The 19,902-nt window shown below is 38.8% G+C and overlaps 3 protein-coding genes across 3 annotated transcripts in view; 1 reads left to right on the forward strand and 2 right to left on the reverse strand.

Moving 5' to 3' along the window:
* Nucleotides 1-11,763, forward strand: part of LOC145458497 (extracellular matrix organizing protein FRAS1-like) — a 73,345-nt gene extending 61,582 nt beyond the window's left edge. Inside the window, exons 63-79 of the mRNA XM_080336875.1 lie at nt 133-289; nt 629-747; nt 1,141-1,245; nt 1,376-1,543; nt 1,701-1,874; nt 2,002-2,120; nt 2,593-2,812; nt 3,431-3,629; nt 4,154-4,368; nt 4,534-4,684; nt 4,913-5,058; nt 5,630-5,868; nt 6,508-6,668; nt 6,793-6,998; nt 7,260-7,436; nt 8,754-9,038; nt 9,898-11,763. Of these exons, the coding sequence (XP_080193001.1) occupies nt 133-289; nt 629-747; nt 1,141-1,245; nt 1,376-1,543; nt 1,701-1,874; nt 2,002-2,120; nt 2,593-2,812; nt 3,431-3,629; nt 4,154-4,368; nt 4,534-4,684; nt 4,913-5,058; nt 5,630-5,868; nt 6,508-6,668; nt 6,793-6,998; nt 7,260-7,436; nt 8,754-9,038; nt 9,898-10,236 (3,180 nt within the window). The 3' untranslated portion in view covers nt 10,237-11,763. The remainder of the gene's footprint in view (nt 1-132; nt 290-628; nt 748-1,140; nt 1,246-1,375; nt 1,544-1,700; nt 1,875-2,001; nt 2,121-2,592; nt 2,813-3,430; nt 3,630-4,153; nt 4,369-4,533; nt 4,685-4,912; nt 5,059-5,629; nt 5,869-6,507; nt 6,669-6,792; nt 6,999-7,259; nt 7,437-8,753; nt 9,039-9,897) is intronic.
* The window catches only part of LOC145458499 (uncharacterized), a 178,619-nt gene that overhangs the window by 118,074 nt on the left and 40,643 nt on the right, over nt 1-19,902 (reverse strand). The window lies entirely within an intron of this gene.
* Nucleotides 13,556-19,555, reverse strand: LOC145458672 (phosphatidate cytidylyltransferase 1-like). The gene is made up of 9 exons (XM_080337115.1): nt 19,517-19,555; nt 18,989-19,093; nt 18,135-18,299; nt 17,369-17,488; nt 16,677-16,847; nt 16,181-16,249; nt 14,934-15,083; nt 14,188-14,322; nt 13,556-13,783 (listed from the first exon to the last, which is right to left on the reverse strand). The coding sequence occupies exons 1-9, from the start codon at nt 19,553-19,555 to the stop codon at nt 13,556-13,558; spliced, it is 1,182 nt and encodes a 393-aa protein (XP_080193241.1).

The following is a 19,902-nucleotide window of genomic DNA, read 5'->3' on the forward strand; positions in this document are numbered from 1 at the left end:
ACTATCATTCGCATTCGATTCTGATTTTGAAAAACTGAAGATTTTCTAGTTGGGCAATCCTGCTGTGAACAATAGAAATATATAGACTGTGATGAAAATTCTGTTATGAGTAATCACAATATTGTCTAACAGATCGCGAATTGCAACGTGAGCATCGTGGACGACTCGAGTCACGAGTCCAACGAAAGATTCACGGTCAGACTCGGAAGTGCAATCGGCAGTCGCTGGTACGGGGCACAAGTGGGGTCCAACAGAATCGTGGAAATCACAATCACCAATGAGGAAGACGGTGGGTACTCCTAGAGATTGCTAATCCACTGATAGATTCGTAACTCAAGTTGTCAAAGCTTGAATACACGGTAGACTTGTACAAACTACTAATGTAGTTAACTAACTTCTGATTTTTGAATAGTTCTACTTCTAGTTCTAGTTGCACATTTTGACACATAATATTCAGAGTGAGATTCAGATTTAAGACTCTGCGGGTTATTTTATGCGCATTACTGTGCCCTGATCAGATTTTATTTCCTATTTTCCGAATCAGTACAACCTGGACTTTGAATTAAGATTGTTTTTATAAAATTTTACGTATTTTCACGGTTCGTCATTGCAGCTGTTTTGTTTTCAGCTCCTACACTGCAGTTCGAAGGTAGGGAATTCTCGATCCGCGAGCCAGACGCAGACGAACAGACGCGACAACTGTCTGTGAGAGTGGTCAGGTCTGGAGACACGTCGGAAGTTAGCAAGGTTCGGATTGTTTGATTTTCATTTTTAGCTAGATAATTCTTGTTGTTAAATTAGATGGATTCGAGCAAAATCCTGGTAATCTAATTTGTGAAATGTTTTTATGCTATCATTTCAATTCCAACCTCATTTCTAGTTTTCCCGAAAATTCTACAGAAGGACTGTGTCGCGCGAAACGAGCCAAGCTTGCTGTACAGACATTTGCTATTCTCATCCCATAAGAACGAAGTCTGATTTGATATTTTGATGTATTTGTTTCCAATTCAAAATTCACTTCAATTAATACTTTTTTTTCGAATTCAGTCATGCTAATACTAATCTAATCCGAAAAACAATTGTGTAGCTATAGTTATAATCTAATTTTGAGAAGCAAAAACCAGTGGCTCTGTCTCCCAGGTTCGATGCAGTACGAGAGATGGCTCCGCAACTTCAGGCCGCGACTACCAACCGAAGAGCTCCTTGCTGAGATTCAACCCTGGTGACACGGAAGTCATATTCACGGTAAATCAATCTACCCTGATTCAGTAACATGTGAAAATACATGAGTATGATATGATCTATGATATGATAGTATATGATAGAAATATATGTTCCGATGATTAATACAATTAATACATTGCTGCATTCTCAGGTAAACATACTCCCAAACGATGACACAGAGTGGCATGAAACGTTCCTCCTCGTTTTGGGTCCCGACGACCCAGTCAACGCAGAACTGGGGCCGATATCGCAAGCTACTGTGACTGTCTTGGACAAGAATGCTGCAGGCAGTTTGGTCTTACCCAGCACCCCGGTTGTGGTGAGTATGCAAACAATAAAGTTAATTCAGTTTTTTTTTGACCATACCTATTTCAAACTAATCTTAAATTCGTATACAATCCTGTTCTGGCGAAAATTGTCAAATCCATTTTTTAAATAGAAATCCTCGCTTATTTCCTAAACTCACCCCTTTTCAGGTTTCTCTGTTGCATTACGACGAAGTGAAAGTTGGTCTCGAAATCGACCCCCCTCCGGGCTACCCTCTTGTGTGCGTCACCCCGTGCGACCCCAGATATCCAGAATACGCAGACACGCGCAATTTGTGCGAAGAAGCCGGAATTAATGCGACCGCCATTAAATTCAGTTGGGAGGTTTGTGTTTCGTCTGTTACTATTTTTTATTTTTTTTATTTTAAATTTTTGTAACTTTGAATTTTTCCGGTTCCATATATTTTACTATTTTCAATTTTAACTGATTGTATTTTGAATTTTCAATCAGGTTGCTATGCCGTCCAATTTTAACGGGGGAGGAAATCAGCCTTTCGAGAGAGTTGTTGACGACACACCCTTCACAAGCGTCAACACCAAAGTCCTGGATGGGATTTACTTCAACAGAAGGTACTTGTTCCACTTTTAGCCAGAGGATGTCAAAGCAACCATTGTTGGTACTCTGGCAGAAGTAACGCCTTACATTTCGACACAAGCACGAGTAGAAGTAGCTACTTTCCAAGACGTACCTAAACTACTTTGAGTGGAACTACAAAGAATAAAGCAGAATATGATTAAAAACATTACAAATAGATCCAATTTTTGAAAATAAATTCATTTACTATGATATTTTGCCCAGTCGGTATAAAAATTTCACACTTTCGTTACCCTTACGGTTACCATGGTAGAGGCACTATATCGCCCAGTTAGTATGACGATTTCACTCGTAAAATCAAAAGCCTCGAAAGTAACTAGCCTAATCTAAAAGATATTAACCAAAAGTGGAACTAGTTTACTGCAAAACCTATTTCAGTGCTCCGTAAAAGTACTCTCATCACGTCTTCTGGAAATTTTGAATATCCATCTCAAACTTTTTCGACAGATTCCATGTCCGTTGCGTGGCTCAAGCCGTGGACAGTACTACAGCAACAGGCGGGACTCCACTACGCAGCAACGTAGCGACGATTGGCACGGACAGCGGACTTTGCCACAACCCCATCATGTCCGGCTCGGAGATAGGGTTCCAGGCGCAGAGTTTTATCGCTAAGTTGGACTATATACAACCGGGCGCAGACGAACACGCAGACTCTCTGCAGATATCGGTGAGCTTTGAAATATTCTAATAATCTAATCCTAGTCTAATTTGTGAACTGCTGTTATGCTGTGTCATGTTTCAATTCGATCTAATTTGTCGTTTTCCTTAAAATGCTATATGCTACAATGCTACAATGCTAATGTTTGCTTATGAGTATGAGCCGTGGTTTCTTTCTAATCGGAATTTCATTCAATTTAATTGTATTTCTAATCTAATTTAGAAATCTGAAAATATTCCAGTTTTGTAACTATGATCTTGCTGCTTTGTCACATAAAGCAAGGAAATGTGTATGGTGGGAAAAAGATCAAATTATCTTCAATGTGATTCAATATTTTCTTTGTGGTCACACACTTGGGCACATATTTGAGCTTTGCGCATCATCCATACTGTTATCACATCATATTGAGTGGAAGCACGCATTTCGGTTGGATGGAAGTTTTTGAAATTCATCAATTACTGATAATTGCTCCTTAAGAGTGTCAGCTCGGAAAGCTTTGGGTTTGAATACATCTATGTAATGAATATATTATTATAATGTATATTGAAGTTATGTACTCAGAAAAGTCTCTTCAACTTGAAGCGTAATACTTGATTTTGCCTTACTCACTCAATGCTACTTACGCAGGTTGAGATCCCTCATCAAGATGGCCGCCTTCCTCTGATCTCCACGATGCCGTTCAACAATTTGAAACTGCTCCTGTCTCGTTCCGTCGATCGCCAGCAACATCTCTGCTCCAACATGATGTACAATTCACGTACAATCCACATCAACCCCACAGATCTGGAGTTGGCGGAAGACGCGAAAGATCACAAACTTGGAAAATGTGAGTGCTCAAAGTAGCCAGGGTTGCTGGAATTAATCCTTACATTTCCGCTTAATTACAAGTTGCTGCAGAAATTGCAAGAGATGTCAAAACTACTTTAATTAGAATTATAAAATGAAGATCTGAACTGTAATCAAGTAGTTTCGAAAATTTGATGGCTACTTTCAGTTTCAAAAAATTTCATAATGAATTTATATTTGACATACTAGTTGCTGACGACTGCCCCTGACCAGTGTCGGCCGAAAATATGCGGGTTTATTTCAATATGGAATATGGATATAAGATTCAATTGTATATTGAAGTTTTGTTCAAGAAGCGCTTGAAACATGTCTATTGCTGAGTTACTGGGCACCGTTTAAGTGAGCCTTACAGTGTAACAGCTGCAATAAAATATGGATGTTGAACATTTGTGTTTTTTGAAGAAACCATTTGTATATGCGAAACCTACTTGAGTACATGAAAACATAGAAGTTCCTGATGGTCATAAGCATCGAACAATATTAATCTTTGCGCTCGCCTTTCAGACCTGGGCTTCATCGAACCCACAGATTACTCCAAGCTGTCTCTCGGCCCCGGTTTCGACAAACCCTTCCAACTGGACCCCAGCGTCAGAGAACCCAAAACCATCGACCTCTACAAGTATCTCAACTTGAAGTCTTGCGTTTGGAAATTCAAAGCTTACTACAAAATGCACCAACTGGTGGATTACTGCAACGGCAAAGTTGATCCAGACTATCAGGTTCGGTTCGAGGTTTACAGCCTTCCATGTGTAAAATAGCATCGAAACTATGATTACCGTCTATAAATTCACTCTTATAGGCATGGATTGTGTCATTTCATTACTGGAAAATATCATTGCGTCATGCCCTATGTACTGGTTTTACTAGACCTGACTTTTGACCAGGTTCGCGATTCACTCAAGTCTCTTCTCACTGTCACGGTACCTCTTCACGTGTCGTACGTTTACGTGACCGCCCCCACCGGCTGGGGCTCGTTGGAACACCGAACTGAGATGGAATTCTCGTTCTTGTACGACGGGATTTTGTGGAAGAAAGGTAAGCACAAAATTGTCCACAGGCGGGAAACTAGAAATTTCCAGTATTACTAGAATTAGAATGAAAAAACTTTGAAATCGAATTCAATTGCTGATTAGAAAGAAATACACCAAAAATCAAGTTCGGTTCATATCAAATTAGAACTTATTCTCATATGTGTGTACATTAGAATCATGAAAATATTCACAAAATATTGCTCTACTAATGACATGAACTTGTTTTATTCAGAAATTCAAACGGAGGGGTCGCGTTCCGCTCGACTGACCGTGACAAAAATGAAGATTCGAGACGATGGAAGATTGGAAATTAATTTTGAAACGGTCGTCAATTTCCGAGGTCTTTTTGTGTTGCGTCACCACACACTACCGGACAGAGTGAGTTGCGGATAGATAGTTGGATTGGTTTTATTCATCACATCAAGAACAAGGAAAAAGACTAAAAAAATGGCTATGTAGACTAGATAAGAACAAGGCTCTCAGAGTCAGTCGTAATAGTATCTGGTGCAAACTGCAGCCTGTTACATAAAAATTTATATCAAACACACACACCTCATACTCATGGAGAAACCATTCATAATATATATGCTAAGAAAATCATGTAATATTGCGTCTACAAAATGATATAGAAAAAATAAATTCAGGATACATTTGTACTAATTTCAGGTATCTTGACAAGTGCGGAATCACAGAATCCGACGAGAAATGGTCATAATATTAGATTGCACATAATATATGTGTGGATAAAAAGATTAACATTGTATAGGATAGTACAAATTAATAACCAGGCTTCGTTGTTTCGAGTCTACAAGTACTGATTTATGGAGATGCCAAAACTGCCTAATATAAAGTATGCAGTATGCACATATGAGTATGCACATAACAATATATAAGATATGATGTAATATATTATATGCTCAGTGGGTTGTTAACTTTCCATCCTTTTCAGAAATCATCGATTTTTGCACCAGAAGGCGTGAACGTGCAGTTCAACCTGGAGAATGTCTGGAACGAGAGCAAGTTCGATTCTCCTCGTCAGCAATGGCGGGCTGTGAGCAAATACAGCAAAAAGGATTACACCGCCGAGTACCAGGTTCAGCTCTTGCCCTGCATTGTGTCACCCACAACCAAGTGGAAACCAACACTAGACGGCCAGGAAGTATCGTGTGCTGCGGGAACACCAGAAAAGTGAGTTAAAAACATCTGCTAAATAGTATACTAGACCGAGGTGTTACAAGAAAGTAGACATTCTACTTATCTCAAGATAGCTTGCGTTGTATTGGTAGTAGAATGTAACTGTCTTTTTCAATGGACAGCTCTTATCAATATACATGCATCAAACTAATATAAGGTATTTTACTATCATACAACGTGATCAAAATACTGATCGAATACAGTAAAACAATTCCGGTGGAATACAATTTTCAGGGACGTTTACATACACACAGTGGTTACAATTGTCTTCTCTAAATAGTTGTTGATCAAACCCGTCTATTGACACACTTCTATCAAACATCAGTCGAGTAGAAAGGTTTCAAAATGATTTTCATACCTTCCATTGTTTACGTCCAGTTGAGGTAGATTTGACGTGTCTTCATAATTACTACTTCTACTCGGCACGGTGTTGAAATTTTATGCGCCAATGTTGGCTATTAGATTTACTCCTAAAAGTATTTGCCAGTCGATCAATTCTACATCCTGAAACTAAGTAAATGACTACTTTCAATACCTTCCATTTTCTGCTTTGCAATTGAAATAGTATGAAATTACTCTACTTCTACTTGAACGCCAATCTTGACTATTTTAACTACTTCTGTCCATTTCCAGGTTTAAACTTCCGATCGCCATCCAGCAAACGACCAGGCCTGTGCCCATTGTGTATTCTCTCAACACCGAGTTCCATCTTTGCAACAACGAGAAGCTTTTCCTCTTGGATCCGCGTAAAGCAACCAAAGGAGAACTGGATTACAAAGGGTCCTTTTCCAAAGGTATAGACTGCAATTGCATTATTCAATAAAAGCTTTACAACTGATGCTTGTCTAAAGTTCTATACCCAAAATGGCTTTTTTAAATACTTGTGCAAATATTGATGATTCAAATTACGTTTTTCAGGTCAAACGTTATTCGGCCGAGTTCTGTGGAGCCCCGATCAAGACCTGCACAGCGCTTACAAGCTGCAGATCGACAAAGTTTATCTTTGCACCGGCCGAGATGGGTTTGAACCGACTTACGATCCCGACGGGACCTTGTACGGAAACGGCAAGACGTACGGATGTATCCAACCCAGCAGGCAACTGCAGCACAGATTCCTCTTGCTGGTAAGATGATATTTTACTTGAGCTGTTGTAAAATGTTCAGTTCAATCCTAACTTCTGGAATATGTGACCGGCGGTACTAAACTTGAATATTGCATTCAAAACTACATTCATTGCAGTCGAGCGAAGCTTAGTGTATAGACTGGTACAAGCTACCTAATTTTCAAAATCTGTAAATAGAACTGGAACTATTTTAAAATCAGAAGTAAAACTAACTAGACTTGTAGTTTATTCAAGCTTGTATCAATCCCAACATAATCGCAGGATCGTAGCAGCCGTGACACGGAAGACAAATATTTCCACGACGTTCCGTTCCAAGCCAACTTTGCCACCGACGTGCCGGAGTTTGCCGAGCTAGCCGATTTGTCTGGGGTCGACGGCTTCGCGATAAGGGTCGACGCTCTTTATAAAGTGCAGGCCGGACATCAATGGTACCTTCAGGTAAGACTTGGTCGGTACGCAGGTGGTCGATGTAGTCAAATGGGAAGAAATATAGACGGGTACTTCTACTGTTTCTTGAGAGATTGTCTGGTCCTTGTTTTATTGTCATTTGTTTATAGATTTAACCTGGTTAATCTATTAGGGTTTAGAACATTGTCTGTTTTACCTCTCCCTCCTTTTCTCTCGGCTGGCTACCCGCCTGTTTTTTTGAGTTATTGTCATGAAAACTATTTGAAATAGTCCCTGTATCACAGTAGCAGAATCTATTTTTATGTGAGTAGGCAATACCACCTTATACATTTATGTACTAACCACCAGTGTTGGGATGACTCGAGTCATGACTTGACTCGAGTCAGACTCGAGTCACCTTTTTCGTATGACTTGACTTGACTCGAGTCACTTTGCAAAAATGACTTGACTTGACTTGACTCGACTCCTCAGAAATGCGGATTGACTCGTGACTCGGAGCAAAATTCACGAGTCAATTTCAAGTCATTAAGTAAACGGTGTCGAGTAAATCACCCTATATTATGTATGTTTTGGTTGTTAGCGATACGCCGGTGTCACTTGCGAGAGCAACCAGTCTTCAATAATTATAAGTTTCACTGATCATCCCTTGTTACATCACAAATAAATTGACCGCTTACGAAACCATTACACCTACTTTGTCGTAGTAGCAGTAGATTTATCTAATCGCATCGTATCTCTGTTTCTTAGGATGCTTAGTGCTTACATTGCGCAGTGCGCACCTTTAACAACACTCTTGTATGATTTAAATCGAACGAATATAGTTTATGTCTTTATATTCTCACAGAGGTGATAGTGGCTATTGTACCATATCAATTTGTTCAACTTCTCGAGGCTTCGTATTCGATCCTTTAGATTGGCTGATAAAATCAGACTGTAGCATGTAGCTATGCAGTTACTCACATATTTTATTATCAGTTCTACGTGCGCGTGAGCTATGCAACACCTTTTTGCATGAATATTTAACTTTATAATCGTCATTTGATTCAAGATAAATGGCCAATTATTCTATCCTTCACACAGTTAGCACACAGTCACACAGTTGGGTCATCACATATACTTAGAAAATTCAATTTGACTCGAATCGTGACTTGACTCGTGACTTGACTTGACTTGACTCGACTTGACTCGAGTCACCTCCAAAAAACGAGTGACTTGACTTGACTCGAGTCACCCTTGAAAATCGATTGACTTGACTTGACTCGAGTCAAAATGTGCAATGACTCGAGATGACTCGTGACTCGAAGGTAGTGACTTGATCCCAACACTGCTAACCACCTCTACTCTCAGGTGATGTACGTGATCGGACCTGACGACTTCACACCGTCTCGTAGACGTCGTTCTGTCTCTATGTACGCGTTAAAGCGTCGACACAGGAGATCAGTCGACGACCCAATATCATCTTACAAGAACGGCACCAACATGCGAGGAATCGTAGTTGAAACGGAAGAGGAGACACCGACGGCTTTCATAGCGGCCGCGGTGTTAGGAACGATACTGCCAATACTTGTCTGCGTGTTCTGCATGCTTTGCTTTGTTCGGCGAAGACGCAACAAGAAAAAAGACGTCAGCAATGTGAGTACTCTGTAAAGAGTAATCCAGTAGCCTCTGCTCAATTAGAACTGCTTTGTTATGCTCAATTTTGACTGAATGAAGGGAAAATCAATAGTTCGCTTCGTGGTCATGCGTAACGGCACACAACGCATTCAAAATGCGGTACTGTGAGTGATAATGAATTGCAGCTATGTTATACCGCGCTAATTACTGCATATCTCATAAAACACGCCAAATACAGCAGCTGTCGCGGTTATCCAGTGTCCAAATCAAATGAAGTTGACTGTATTTCGTAACTGGCTGAAACTGTAGTAGAAGTGTGAGTGGTCTACTATAAACGATAAGCAGTTGAGTCTGTAGCGCGAATAGGCGAAACGTATCTGAGTAAGCTGTATTTGCGTACCACTCCTTTTTCGAGATCCACAACTAGAACTAGAACTAATCACTTTTCAAAATCCGCAACTGGAACTAAAAACTACTCACAATTCAAAAAGTTAAAACTAGAAGTACGGGTATCCAGTTTTAAAAGTGTCCAACTAGAACTATAACTATTTACTTTTCAAAACTCACAACTAGAATTACAGCTACTCATATTTAAATACTCACCACCAGAACTAGAACTATTTGCTTTTCAAAACTCGCAACTAGGAGTAGGATGTTGTATATTTTTTTACTTGATGTCTTTTGCGGCATGTACACAGACTCATGCTATGACATACACACGATTTATGAACTAGAACTACTCACTTTTGAAAATCTGCAACTAGAACTAGAACTACACACTTTCAAAACCCACAATTAGAACTAGAAGTACTCTGAAAACCATTAGTTGACTGTCAAGTAACTAGATTGTTGCTTTAAACAAGTCCTTCCCTTTCAGAGCCATATCGTGGTCGGAGATAGGAGAGAAGAATTAGTGAAGAAATGTGCTGACGATGACTCCGCGGACGAAGAATTTTCAGAGTCATGGCCGTTGTCTGGAGAAAAACAGCGTCCCAGTTCTGGGGGTTTAGTGACGGTCGTCACTGTGAAGACGCCAAACGTAGAGAAAAACTATCGCAGAGACGCTAATGACGTTGAACTACAGCCGCTGAGTGGTAGCGCTGAGATTAACAACGCGAAATCGAGGAGTCTCGCTGGTAAAGCTTCTCGGAAAAAGAAAAAGATACCGATAGTAGAAAATTTAAGGAAAAATGAAGACGATGGGACGGAGGTGTGATATAACGGACACGATTGCACTATTATGTCACACTCGATACGTCGGTAGGGCTGGGCAAAATCGAGTGCCTGAGTGATTCTAAGTCAATATTTGAGTGTTAAAATATGAAAGATATCGGAAGTATGTACTTCTTAAGCGACCACAAAGAATATAATGCCTGTTCTCCATCACATTAAGGATTATTTGTTGTTTAAACGACCATGCCTATTTCATTGCACTTTATGACGAAGCTGTGAGTTGATCACCACTTCACAGATATGTCATTTCCACTAACGTGTGTAGCTTTATTACTACATGTTCCGTATGCTGTGATACGACCAATCCACGTTTACAGCCTTCCACAGTGGAAAATAGTATCAAAACTATTATTCTTGTTAGTGGCAAGGAGAGTATCATTTCAGCAGTTAAAAAGAATCATCTTGTCCAGCCCTAACCGTCGATAAAAGATCGCTATTACCTCAGAGAAAGACAAAACGATTGCTCATACTTGCCTGAGATGTCGTAATTTACATTGTTTTTCTTTCGTTTTGTGTAAAACAAGTCAATAGTGGGTGATTGCGCTGATAAGCTCCTTCAACGAATCGTATTTCGTCAAAATGTGAGACAGTACGAGGTCGAAATGAGTTTTTTTCGTTGCTGAGCTACCAATCAATGAATGGTGCCCGAATTGGATGCCGTTTTCAGCCGATATTCAGCATTTGCCCCCGCATACGCACTTTCAATCTTAATTTTGCCGTTATTTGAGTTACTGTCATTGGTTTCATGAATTAGGATCATAATGAGTCAAATTTCCCAGAAAACATTTTCGTGCTTTGCTCATTATTTATTATTATTTCATTGTGAATTGCATGCACACTAACATTCACTTTATTTCATTATAACTATTTTACTGACCAGTGTTTTATATTGTCACAAAGGAAGGATCGTTTCTTCCTGTAATATATCGATAATTTGTGTTTTTCTTGTTGGGGGTTGTCAGTAAGGAATGAAACATTGTCTCGTACCCAAATCTCAATTTATGTTGCTATTTACGGCGATCCGTCCCAATATGAATACTGTCACCCCATTATGTCAGCATCAATTAGGCCGCATTTTCTTGCATTTTTATTTCTACCTATTTATCACAGAATTTCTGTATTTTGAATGTGTGTTGTACGAAGGTGCTATCACCTGGACATGTTTCTTTTACCTATTAGAATAGATTTGTGTATATTATGAATAGACTGCTATGCGAAGTTTGATAACTGACATAGCTCTGTGTGATTCAACTGTACATAACGAAGCCTCAGTGTGGAATGGTTTACATTCTCCAAAATCTGACGGCTTGTTGCGACAACGTCACATTACTACGACCTCATCCCCATATTATTTGCCTTTAAAGCAGACTTGTAAATTAATGTATGTGCCTGCGTAATGAAGGCTTTTTTAAGGAAAATAGTAACATCACGTTTGTGCTGTAACTCTGTTTGCCAACATTGAGTTCTGGAGTGTCCTGCAAATTTTATCTAATAAAATTTCAAAAAAACAGTTGTCACGATTCAAATTGAGCTCTACTTGAAAAGAAGAGGTTGTCATGACCCAAATTTGTTTGTTGACCCGAGACTCCGGCGGCTAAGACAGGCATATCTTGTGGCTTCAAAGACTAGTAAAGTTACCATATTATTGATATCAGTACTGGTGCCAGAAATAATAGGGTCATGAACTGTTCAGAGAGAGGAAAATTAGTATACTATGAATGAGGGCATATATGTACTATATTACCAAGCAGAGTTGTAAAAATTGGGCTGAACTGACTTGAACTCAACTGAACAGTCAACACAATGACTTAGACTCGGTCGTGAATTGAAAACTTGTATTAAAGTAAGATCGACTTCCGACTCGATTACAACCCTTGATAACTTTTGACAGGGACAACAATTCTTGTGCAATTTGTCTCTTTATTAAATAATATTCTAGCTCTAATACAGGATTCAAAATCACAAAAGAATAGGCGTTCGCAAGTTAGCAATCGCGACAGAAATGCTGCAAAAACAGTAACTGCAGAAGATTCGATGAAAATATTCCCTTCGAGCATTCGTATCCGACAAATTTGGAATGAACGAAAAAGGTTGAATATAGATCACGGCACAAGGTAGACGACGAGGATTGCAGACAAGATATATGAGATACATTTAAAAACGTAATTAACATCAATAGTAGTTTGTCAATGCCATCAAAAAGTGCAATATTCCAGTGGATTCAGAAACATCTTGGAGAAAAACACCGGGGGGTGCCCATGTGGGCCAAAATAGGGGGGAGTACGTATCTTGAACTAACGAGGTCTTGTATTCATTTTATTGATTTTATACCAAGTGGCAGAAAGCAAGCCAACATACAGACCGAGAGTTGGACAACTAGAAAATGCCCAGCTTTACAAATTAAATTGTAATTAAAATTAGTTAGTTTTTCCAAATTAGATTAGAATTACTGAATTTGCAAAAACTTTGAAATTTAATTAAATTCTTAATGTGAAAGATATACAACAAAAATCAAGTTCACTTCATACCAAGCCAGAGTTGATTCACATAAGCGCGAGAACGACAAAACTCTGTAGACCGAGCTTGGCTCATGTCGCACTATACAGTTCTCCTGTAGCATTTTCAGGAAGATCAGAAATTAGATTACAATTGAAATGAGAGCATAGAAACTTCACAAATTAGATGATCTAAACAGTCTAATTAGACGAATAGAATTATCTAGTTGTTTATGGGGTCACCAAGACCAGCACAGCCCACTTCAACCGTATAAAGAAGAACGACATTTGAAAAATGCTTCACATCGGTCAACATGAAATGCTCATTCAAATATCGTTTGTTTGGTTACATATCTCAAAAAATACATTTAATCAGCACACCAGGCTCTAAAAAGGGAATAAAATGTGTCCTCCACGTAAATGTACGGGTTGCCACGGCTACAATTCCGGGCGGAGCATCTCTTGAGGCAGAAGATTGAAGAAAATTTGTCAGAACATCAATTTGAATATCGCGGGCGAAGATACATCACAAATCCTGGAATAGCAATGAATTGGTTTGGGACGGAATTGTGCAAACTACTGGATTTTCAAAATGAGAAACTAGAACTAGAACTTATCACTAGAAGTACAACTACAACTACTCTCTTCAAAATTCACAACCAGAACTAGAACTACTCATTTTTCAGCATCTGCAACTAGAACTAGAACTACTAATTTTTCAAAATGCACAACTAGAACTAATGCTACTGAAAATTATACTATTTAGTATACCGTCAACTAACTAGTTGTCAGTTTGTACAAATCTGTTCAAGTGTTCATCCTAATACCTACACCGACCTTCAAATGCTCCTTGAGCTTTTCGAACAGCCAAACCTGGTCGTCCGGCTTCAGGGCGAGAATCATCGGAAGCAGACGACTCGGACTCGGGACCCGAATGATGGCGGACATGTACACGTGGACAAAGGTCGCCATCAGAAATTGGCAATCGAAACGGTCCATCATACCGCCGTGTCCCGGGATGATGTCGCCAAAGTCCTGGCGAGGGGAATTAGTTGTTACATGCAAAGGTCAATAGAGTTGTTCAAAAACAATTTTTTTCATCAAAATTTTGCGGCCATTCTGTCAAAAATGTAAGGTTGGCTAAAAAACGTTGCACATCAAATTTAGCTCAATTCCAACTTGGAGATGTGAAGCTACAGTTAGCTACAGAGACAATTTGAATTTTTCTTTCCTCAAATTTTACTGTTTTACTGGAAATTGTTAAGTTGTCCAAAATAACGATGTAGTCATCGTTTGTGCTCAAGTGCAAGTAGAAGTATTGATTTCCAAGTAAGTAAAAGGTCTGCATTGTACGTCTAAAAATTTGAAAACTGCAAAGTCGGAGTAAATTGAAAAAATTCGAATAATCGGTGGCTTAGGTTCAAACAGCAAAATTGCACCTTGACTTTGAAAGCTCTCTTGAATCCGCTAGCAAAGAATCCTCCGAACGGCGCTATAATCGAACTGAAGAGAGAGAAGACCACGCAGTGCAGTTGGAACGGAATCGTGACGAACGTAGTCATCTTCAAACCGACCTAGAATGCATGTAAAATATGTAGCTGAAATCAGAGCGAAGGATTTCGATCAAACTTCTACAAACTACTGTATTTTCAAAATGTGCAACTAGAACTTGTCACTTTTCAAATCCCGCAACTAGAACTAGAAGTAGAACTACTCACTTTACAAAATTCGCAACTAGAACTACAACCACTCCCTAGAACTAAAACTACTGTTTTCAATTTCCGCAACTAGAACTAGAAGTAGAACTACTCACTTTATAAAACCACTCACTTCACATAACTACAACTAGAACTAAAACTACTGTTCTCAGACCCCGCAACTAGGACTACTCACTTTACAAAACTCGCAACTACAACTAAAGGTACAACTACTCACTTCACATAAGTACATCTAGAACTAAAACTGCCGCTTTCAAACCCAGCAACTAGAACTAGGAGTAAAACTACTCACTTTACGAAACTTGCAGCCAGAACTAGAACCACAACTACTCACTTTACAAAACTAGAATTAATGCTGTTTTCAAAACCCGCAATTAGAACTAGGTAGTACTGGAGTAGAACTATAAAAAAAGCAGTTAGCTGACTGACCATCGACTAGACCGATAGTTTGTCCGAGCAAATCTCACCACTTTCAAAAGCACTTGGACAAAAAGCGGAATCTCAAATGTAGCAGGTCGGAAGATCGCCGGCACCTCGCATTGCGTGTTGACGCCGAGTCCCAAGTCAAAATCGGTAGAGCAAGTCAAATAGGGAAACTGGGCCAGGTATCCTGACATCTAGAAATAAAAATATGACGGATCACCATCTAGTCCCGATCTTGTCAATAGCGGATGTGGTAATAATCAAGTAATACTCGACTACGAGTCATATTGTAAATTTCTATTCAATGACCAGTACAAGTACCAAGTTTCAAGAGATGCTAAAACTACTTCAAGTGGAAGTTGCAGATCAAAGAAAGGTACTCGTATAGTTTCAAAAAGTATATTTGACCGAGAAATCACACGCTTTTAGGAGCGCCTACTCAAGATAATGGGAGAATATAACGCCACAATTGATGTAAAATGACTAGGTACAATGTAGGAAAATACATTCAGTAGGTCTGTTCAAAATTAACTTGTTTTTTTTTTCAAATTTTAAAGGCTACTTGATAAAAATGTTCGGTTGCCTAAAAAAGGATACACACCAATATTGGCTGAATTCCAATCACTAGAAGCCAAGTTATTGGAGTATGAAATTTTGGATTTATTTGATAAAAAAATATCTATATTTTTAAAATTCTGCTGGCTAACTCATGAAATTGTTAGGTTGTACGAAAGAATAAAAACGATGCACAACAAATTATGCGCAATTCCAGCCTATAGAAGCGATGTTAGTGATGTTCAAAATTTAGGATTCCAAATCATAGTATTTACGACGGGTAGATCTATAATAAATAAATAATTGAGGAATTTGCCGCCGCAAATATTATTTTTGTCAAATCCAACATTTTGTACTCCAATAACGTCACATCTAGTGAGTGGAATTGAGCCAAAAGTGGTGTGCATTGTTTTTTAAGCAACCCAACAGTTTTAACAAGCAGCCAGAAGAATTTTAAAAAATGTTATTTCGAACAGCCCTAATATTAAGTTATCGTCATATAGGGTCTGTTTCTCAACAATTTCGCTCGCACAATGATGAAAACTTATCCCAAAACTACTTTCTATTCATCAAAATCCAAAGTGTAAATTATAAGTGGCTTTACAAAAAAAATGTTTAAGTACAAGCAAAGCAACCACACCACACGACCACATGAGTAAGTACTGCAAGTTGGCATCTTAAAAGTAGAAATAATTGGATACTGGCCGCCTCTGGTCAATAGGAAAAAGCAACTTACAAACCATCCCAGGATAACTGTAAAGAATCCACCGCCAATGAAACCTTCCCACGTCTTCTTGGGAGACAACTGCAAAAATACCACACAAAATGTATGAGAGCTGAGCAACTGGAAAACTTTTAGCTTTTCCTAATTACAGTCGAATTAGAATTATAGCTACACGTTTTTTTCCAAATTAGATTACAATTAAAATGACTGAATTTTCAAAAACTTGGAAATTCAATTTGATTCTGAATTAGACAGAAATACAACAAAAATCCAGTTCACAACATATCAAATCGGAGATGATTTTCTCACAAGCACGAGAATGGCAAATGTCTGCGCACCGAGCTTGGCTTGTTTGCACGGTACACTTCTCCCGTAGCATTCCCAGGATCCGCAGAAATTAAATTAGAATTTAAATGAGAGCGTAGAAATATTTAACAATAGAACTACTATGATTTTGCTTTAACGAGAATCACAAAATTATCAATTTATCCAAGTCTGCTGCACAAACCTTGATAAGCGGCGTTCGTCCAAAGAAAAATCCGCACATGTACGCCATGATATCGTTACAGATCACCATGGAGACCGGCACCAGAAGCCAGATCATCCCGTCGAACAGGTTGGTGAGAATGAGGTGCGATTGTGTGACAATAATGAGGAGAGTGACGTGCGTCCAACCGAACTGGATGCAAAGAGCTTGTTTGAGATCAACGCTGCTATGGTTAAGAGTAGGGCTGCACACGATGAATTGAGTACTCGAATCTGAATAGAGTATTAATTCTAGTGATTTGAGTACTCGAATCTGAATCGAGTACTTATTCTAGTGATTCGAGTTGAGTAGTCAAGTCGAGATGATTTGTCCAGTACTGAAATTCTAAACTCCTTGTCAGTAAGAGTTAATTTATCAACGAGAATTACAGTTTCGATACTATTTTCTGCTGTAGAAGACTGTAAATCTCGATTCGTCATCTCGCAGCATACCAAGTCACAAAGTGCAATGTAATAGGTCTGATCTAACAATAACAAATACTAAATAATCTTTGATGTGACCTAGAAGTGACATTATATTCTTTGTGGTAACATAAAAGGCACAGATTTCAACTTTCCACCGCATTCATAGTTCATACTAGCATACTCGAAACCTAATACTCAATTCAGAAATCACTCAGATACTCATTTTTGCCCAGTCCGAGAGGACATTACCATGAAGAATTGAATCTTGTACATCTTCTTGACCAGACTGAGTACGAACATGATGAATCCGATCAGGTAGAACGTGAACGAGACCAAGCGATGATATTTCAGCAGAAATCCGATAACGGGCTGAAAATATTGGTTTGTGACAGCAACGTTCTGCGGTTCGTTGACTGTTGACAAACTACTGGATGTTTTGAGTACCATAGTTCTAGTTCTTGTAGCGCATTTAAAGCTAGAACTTGGAACTAGAACAGCTAGAAAACACCTGTTATCGTTTGGCGTGATACCGGTGTTCTGTTGTGAGATGTTCTTGGAGCCATTGCTAGCTCAGATTCACTACTAACGGTGGCGTAGCCAGAGGTGGGTTTAGGGGTCAAAACCCATCCCATTTCAAACTTGTGTCGATGTTCGTGTGGCAAGCACGTCTGATTCCGACAAATTAAAAATGAACGAGTTGCTTCTGAATAGAATCTAGTTAGCTTTTTAGGGTCGTTGGTTCTAATCCTAGTTGGAAGTTTTGAAAACAGAGTAGTTCTTGTAGCAAGTTTTATGAAGTGAGCAGTTCTAGTTCTAGTTGAACATTTTGAAAATCCAGATTGCACAAGTCTGTTCATTCAGAATCCAATTTCACAGGTTCCTCATCACACTGTCATTACAATAATCTCACCCTATCGAAAGGTGAAAATAATTGGATACCAATTGCAGGTAGAGAATCCTACAGCAAGAAAAAGAAAGCTTAGGACCTATGAAATATTAACGGTAATCCACCCACCGAGTCTGGCAACAGCTCTGATCTGGCTTCCAGATAAAAGAAATAGTTGGCGCAGGCCAGGAAATACCAACTCAACGTACGGAACCAAGGTAGCTCAAACGTCTGGTAGTAGCGATGTCCGATTGTGATGATTTCGTGAAAACATTTGACTTGGATAGCAAACACCTGTAACAATCATTGCATCAACACTTTACAAGATGTGAAATTGTTGGTAGGGCTGGCTAATTTCAGTACTCTAATCTGAATCGAGTAATAATTCTAATGGTTCGAATTGAGCAGTGGGAGTAGTAGGGGTCGCGTACTCTCAACAAGTTGAACGTACTGCCGATACTTTCTAAATAGCAAGATGTATCTTTGTGACTAATGCGAAATGTCAAATTATGCTACAAATGAGTGGAATTTCCGAAAATATATTCAGTTACCACGACACAGGGCTCTTTCCCGTGGTTTTCATGACAATTTCATGCTGAAAAGTGACTCAAAAGTTTTCCCAAAACTACTTTCTACAATTTAAAATCCAAAGAGTAAAATTCAAGTATTACCAAAACTGTGTAAGCAGTAGAAGTAGCCTAAAGACATAACCAGCCAAGTAGCCCAAGTAGTACAATTGCGCAAAACCTACTTGAGTACTCCAAAAAAGTACAAGTTACTCACTGACCACCACTGGAACCTATAACTCACCACAAGCATGATAATGATGGGCCCTCCCCAAATCATTAAGGCAAAGCAGACAAGCATGCACGAGCTGAAAAAGCCGCGAATCCACCAATTTTTCCATCGTGGTGGAAGATCCTGAAATTTTGAAGATATTTCAAATTTTTTTTAATCGTCATTTTTCAATTTTTTTATTTTACCTTGAGAGCCTTTTTCAATATTTCCGGCGTGTCGTCTTTTGGAGGCGGGGCCATTTTGCTTCCGTCATCACTGGGTGCGTCAGGTGCCGAGTCATTGGCTTCTTCCTGTATTAATATGCAATGAGTCACGGCCTAATCTCAGCACTATGGATTGGTGGTGGGTTGAAATCAAACTTGGACAACTAGATAATTCTTAGTTGCCTAACTAGACTAATTACAGCGAAATGCCAGTAATCTGATTTTAATCTAATTTGTGAAATGTTTCCATGGTCTCATTTTATTTCTAATCTCATTTTTGCTTTTTCTGAAAATGCTACAGGAGAAACAAAACGAGCCTAGTTTTTGCTGCACAGACATTTGCTACTTACATGCTTATGAGAGTGAACTCTAATTTGATATAAACCAAACTTGATTTTTGTAGTATTTCTTTCTAATTCAGAATTCAATTCTAGTTGTAATCTGAGCAGCTATCATTCTAATTCTAATCGACTTTGGAAAAGCTGAAAAATTTTTAGTAGAACAATTTACCTTCAAGTCCATTCTTTGCTTGCGTTGTCTCGTCTCCATGGTGCTAGGCTGATCCAAATGAGTCACTCAATTTATAAATATATTTTAATCACCTATAAAATTATCGAGCCTATTAAAACTATGTCAACTGCTGGTCAAATATCAAAACTGTAAGGAGCCTTGAAGCTCAGAAAATCACAGCGACATGACGAAAGTGTCTCAAACATATCAATTAATAACTATAGACATCTCGTGATGAAAGTATCAAAGTTTCTTCTAGATTTCATGACAAAATCTCGGATGTGGTACAACAATTAAAAGCCTCTAATAAAAATCAAACAAATCAATAACCTAACTAGATTCAACTTCAATAATATTTTGTATAATTAGGTGAAGGTTTGGACGGA

Source organism: Botryllus schlosseri, chromosome 16 (genome assembly GCF_051294905.1).
Source record: "Botryllus schlosseri isolate E-star chromosome 16, Bs_hap1, whole genome shotgun sequence".
In the NCBI taxonomy this organism is placed as follows: domain Eukaryota; kingdom Metazoa; phylum Chordata; class Ascidiacea; order Stolidobranchia; family Styelidae; genus Botryllus; species Botryllus schlosseri.

Bases quoted from the DNA above. Each gene is read 5' to 3' on its own strand.
- LOC145458672 (XM_080337115.1), bottom strand. From the start codon at position 19,555: ATGGAGACGAGACAACGCAAGCAAAGAATGGACTTGAAG. The intron at 16,848-17,368 runs GTAATGTCCTCT...CTTTGCATCCAG, and splicing joins ACAAGATTCAATTCTTCATG to TTCGGTTGGACGCACGTCAC. The intron at 13,784-14,187 runs GTGCAATTTTGC...TCCCCTCGCCAG, and splicing joins AGAGAGCTTTCAAAGTCAAG to GACTTTGGCGACATCATCCC.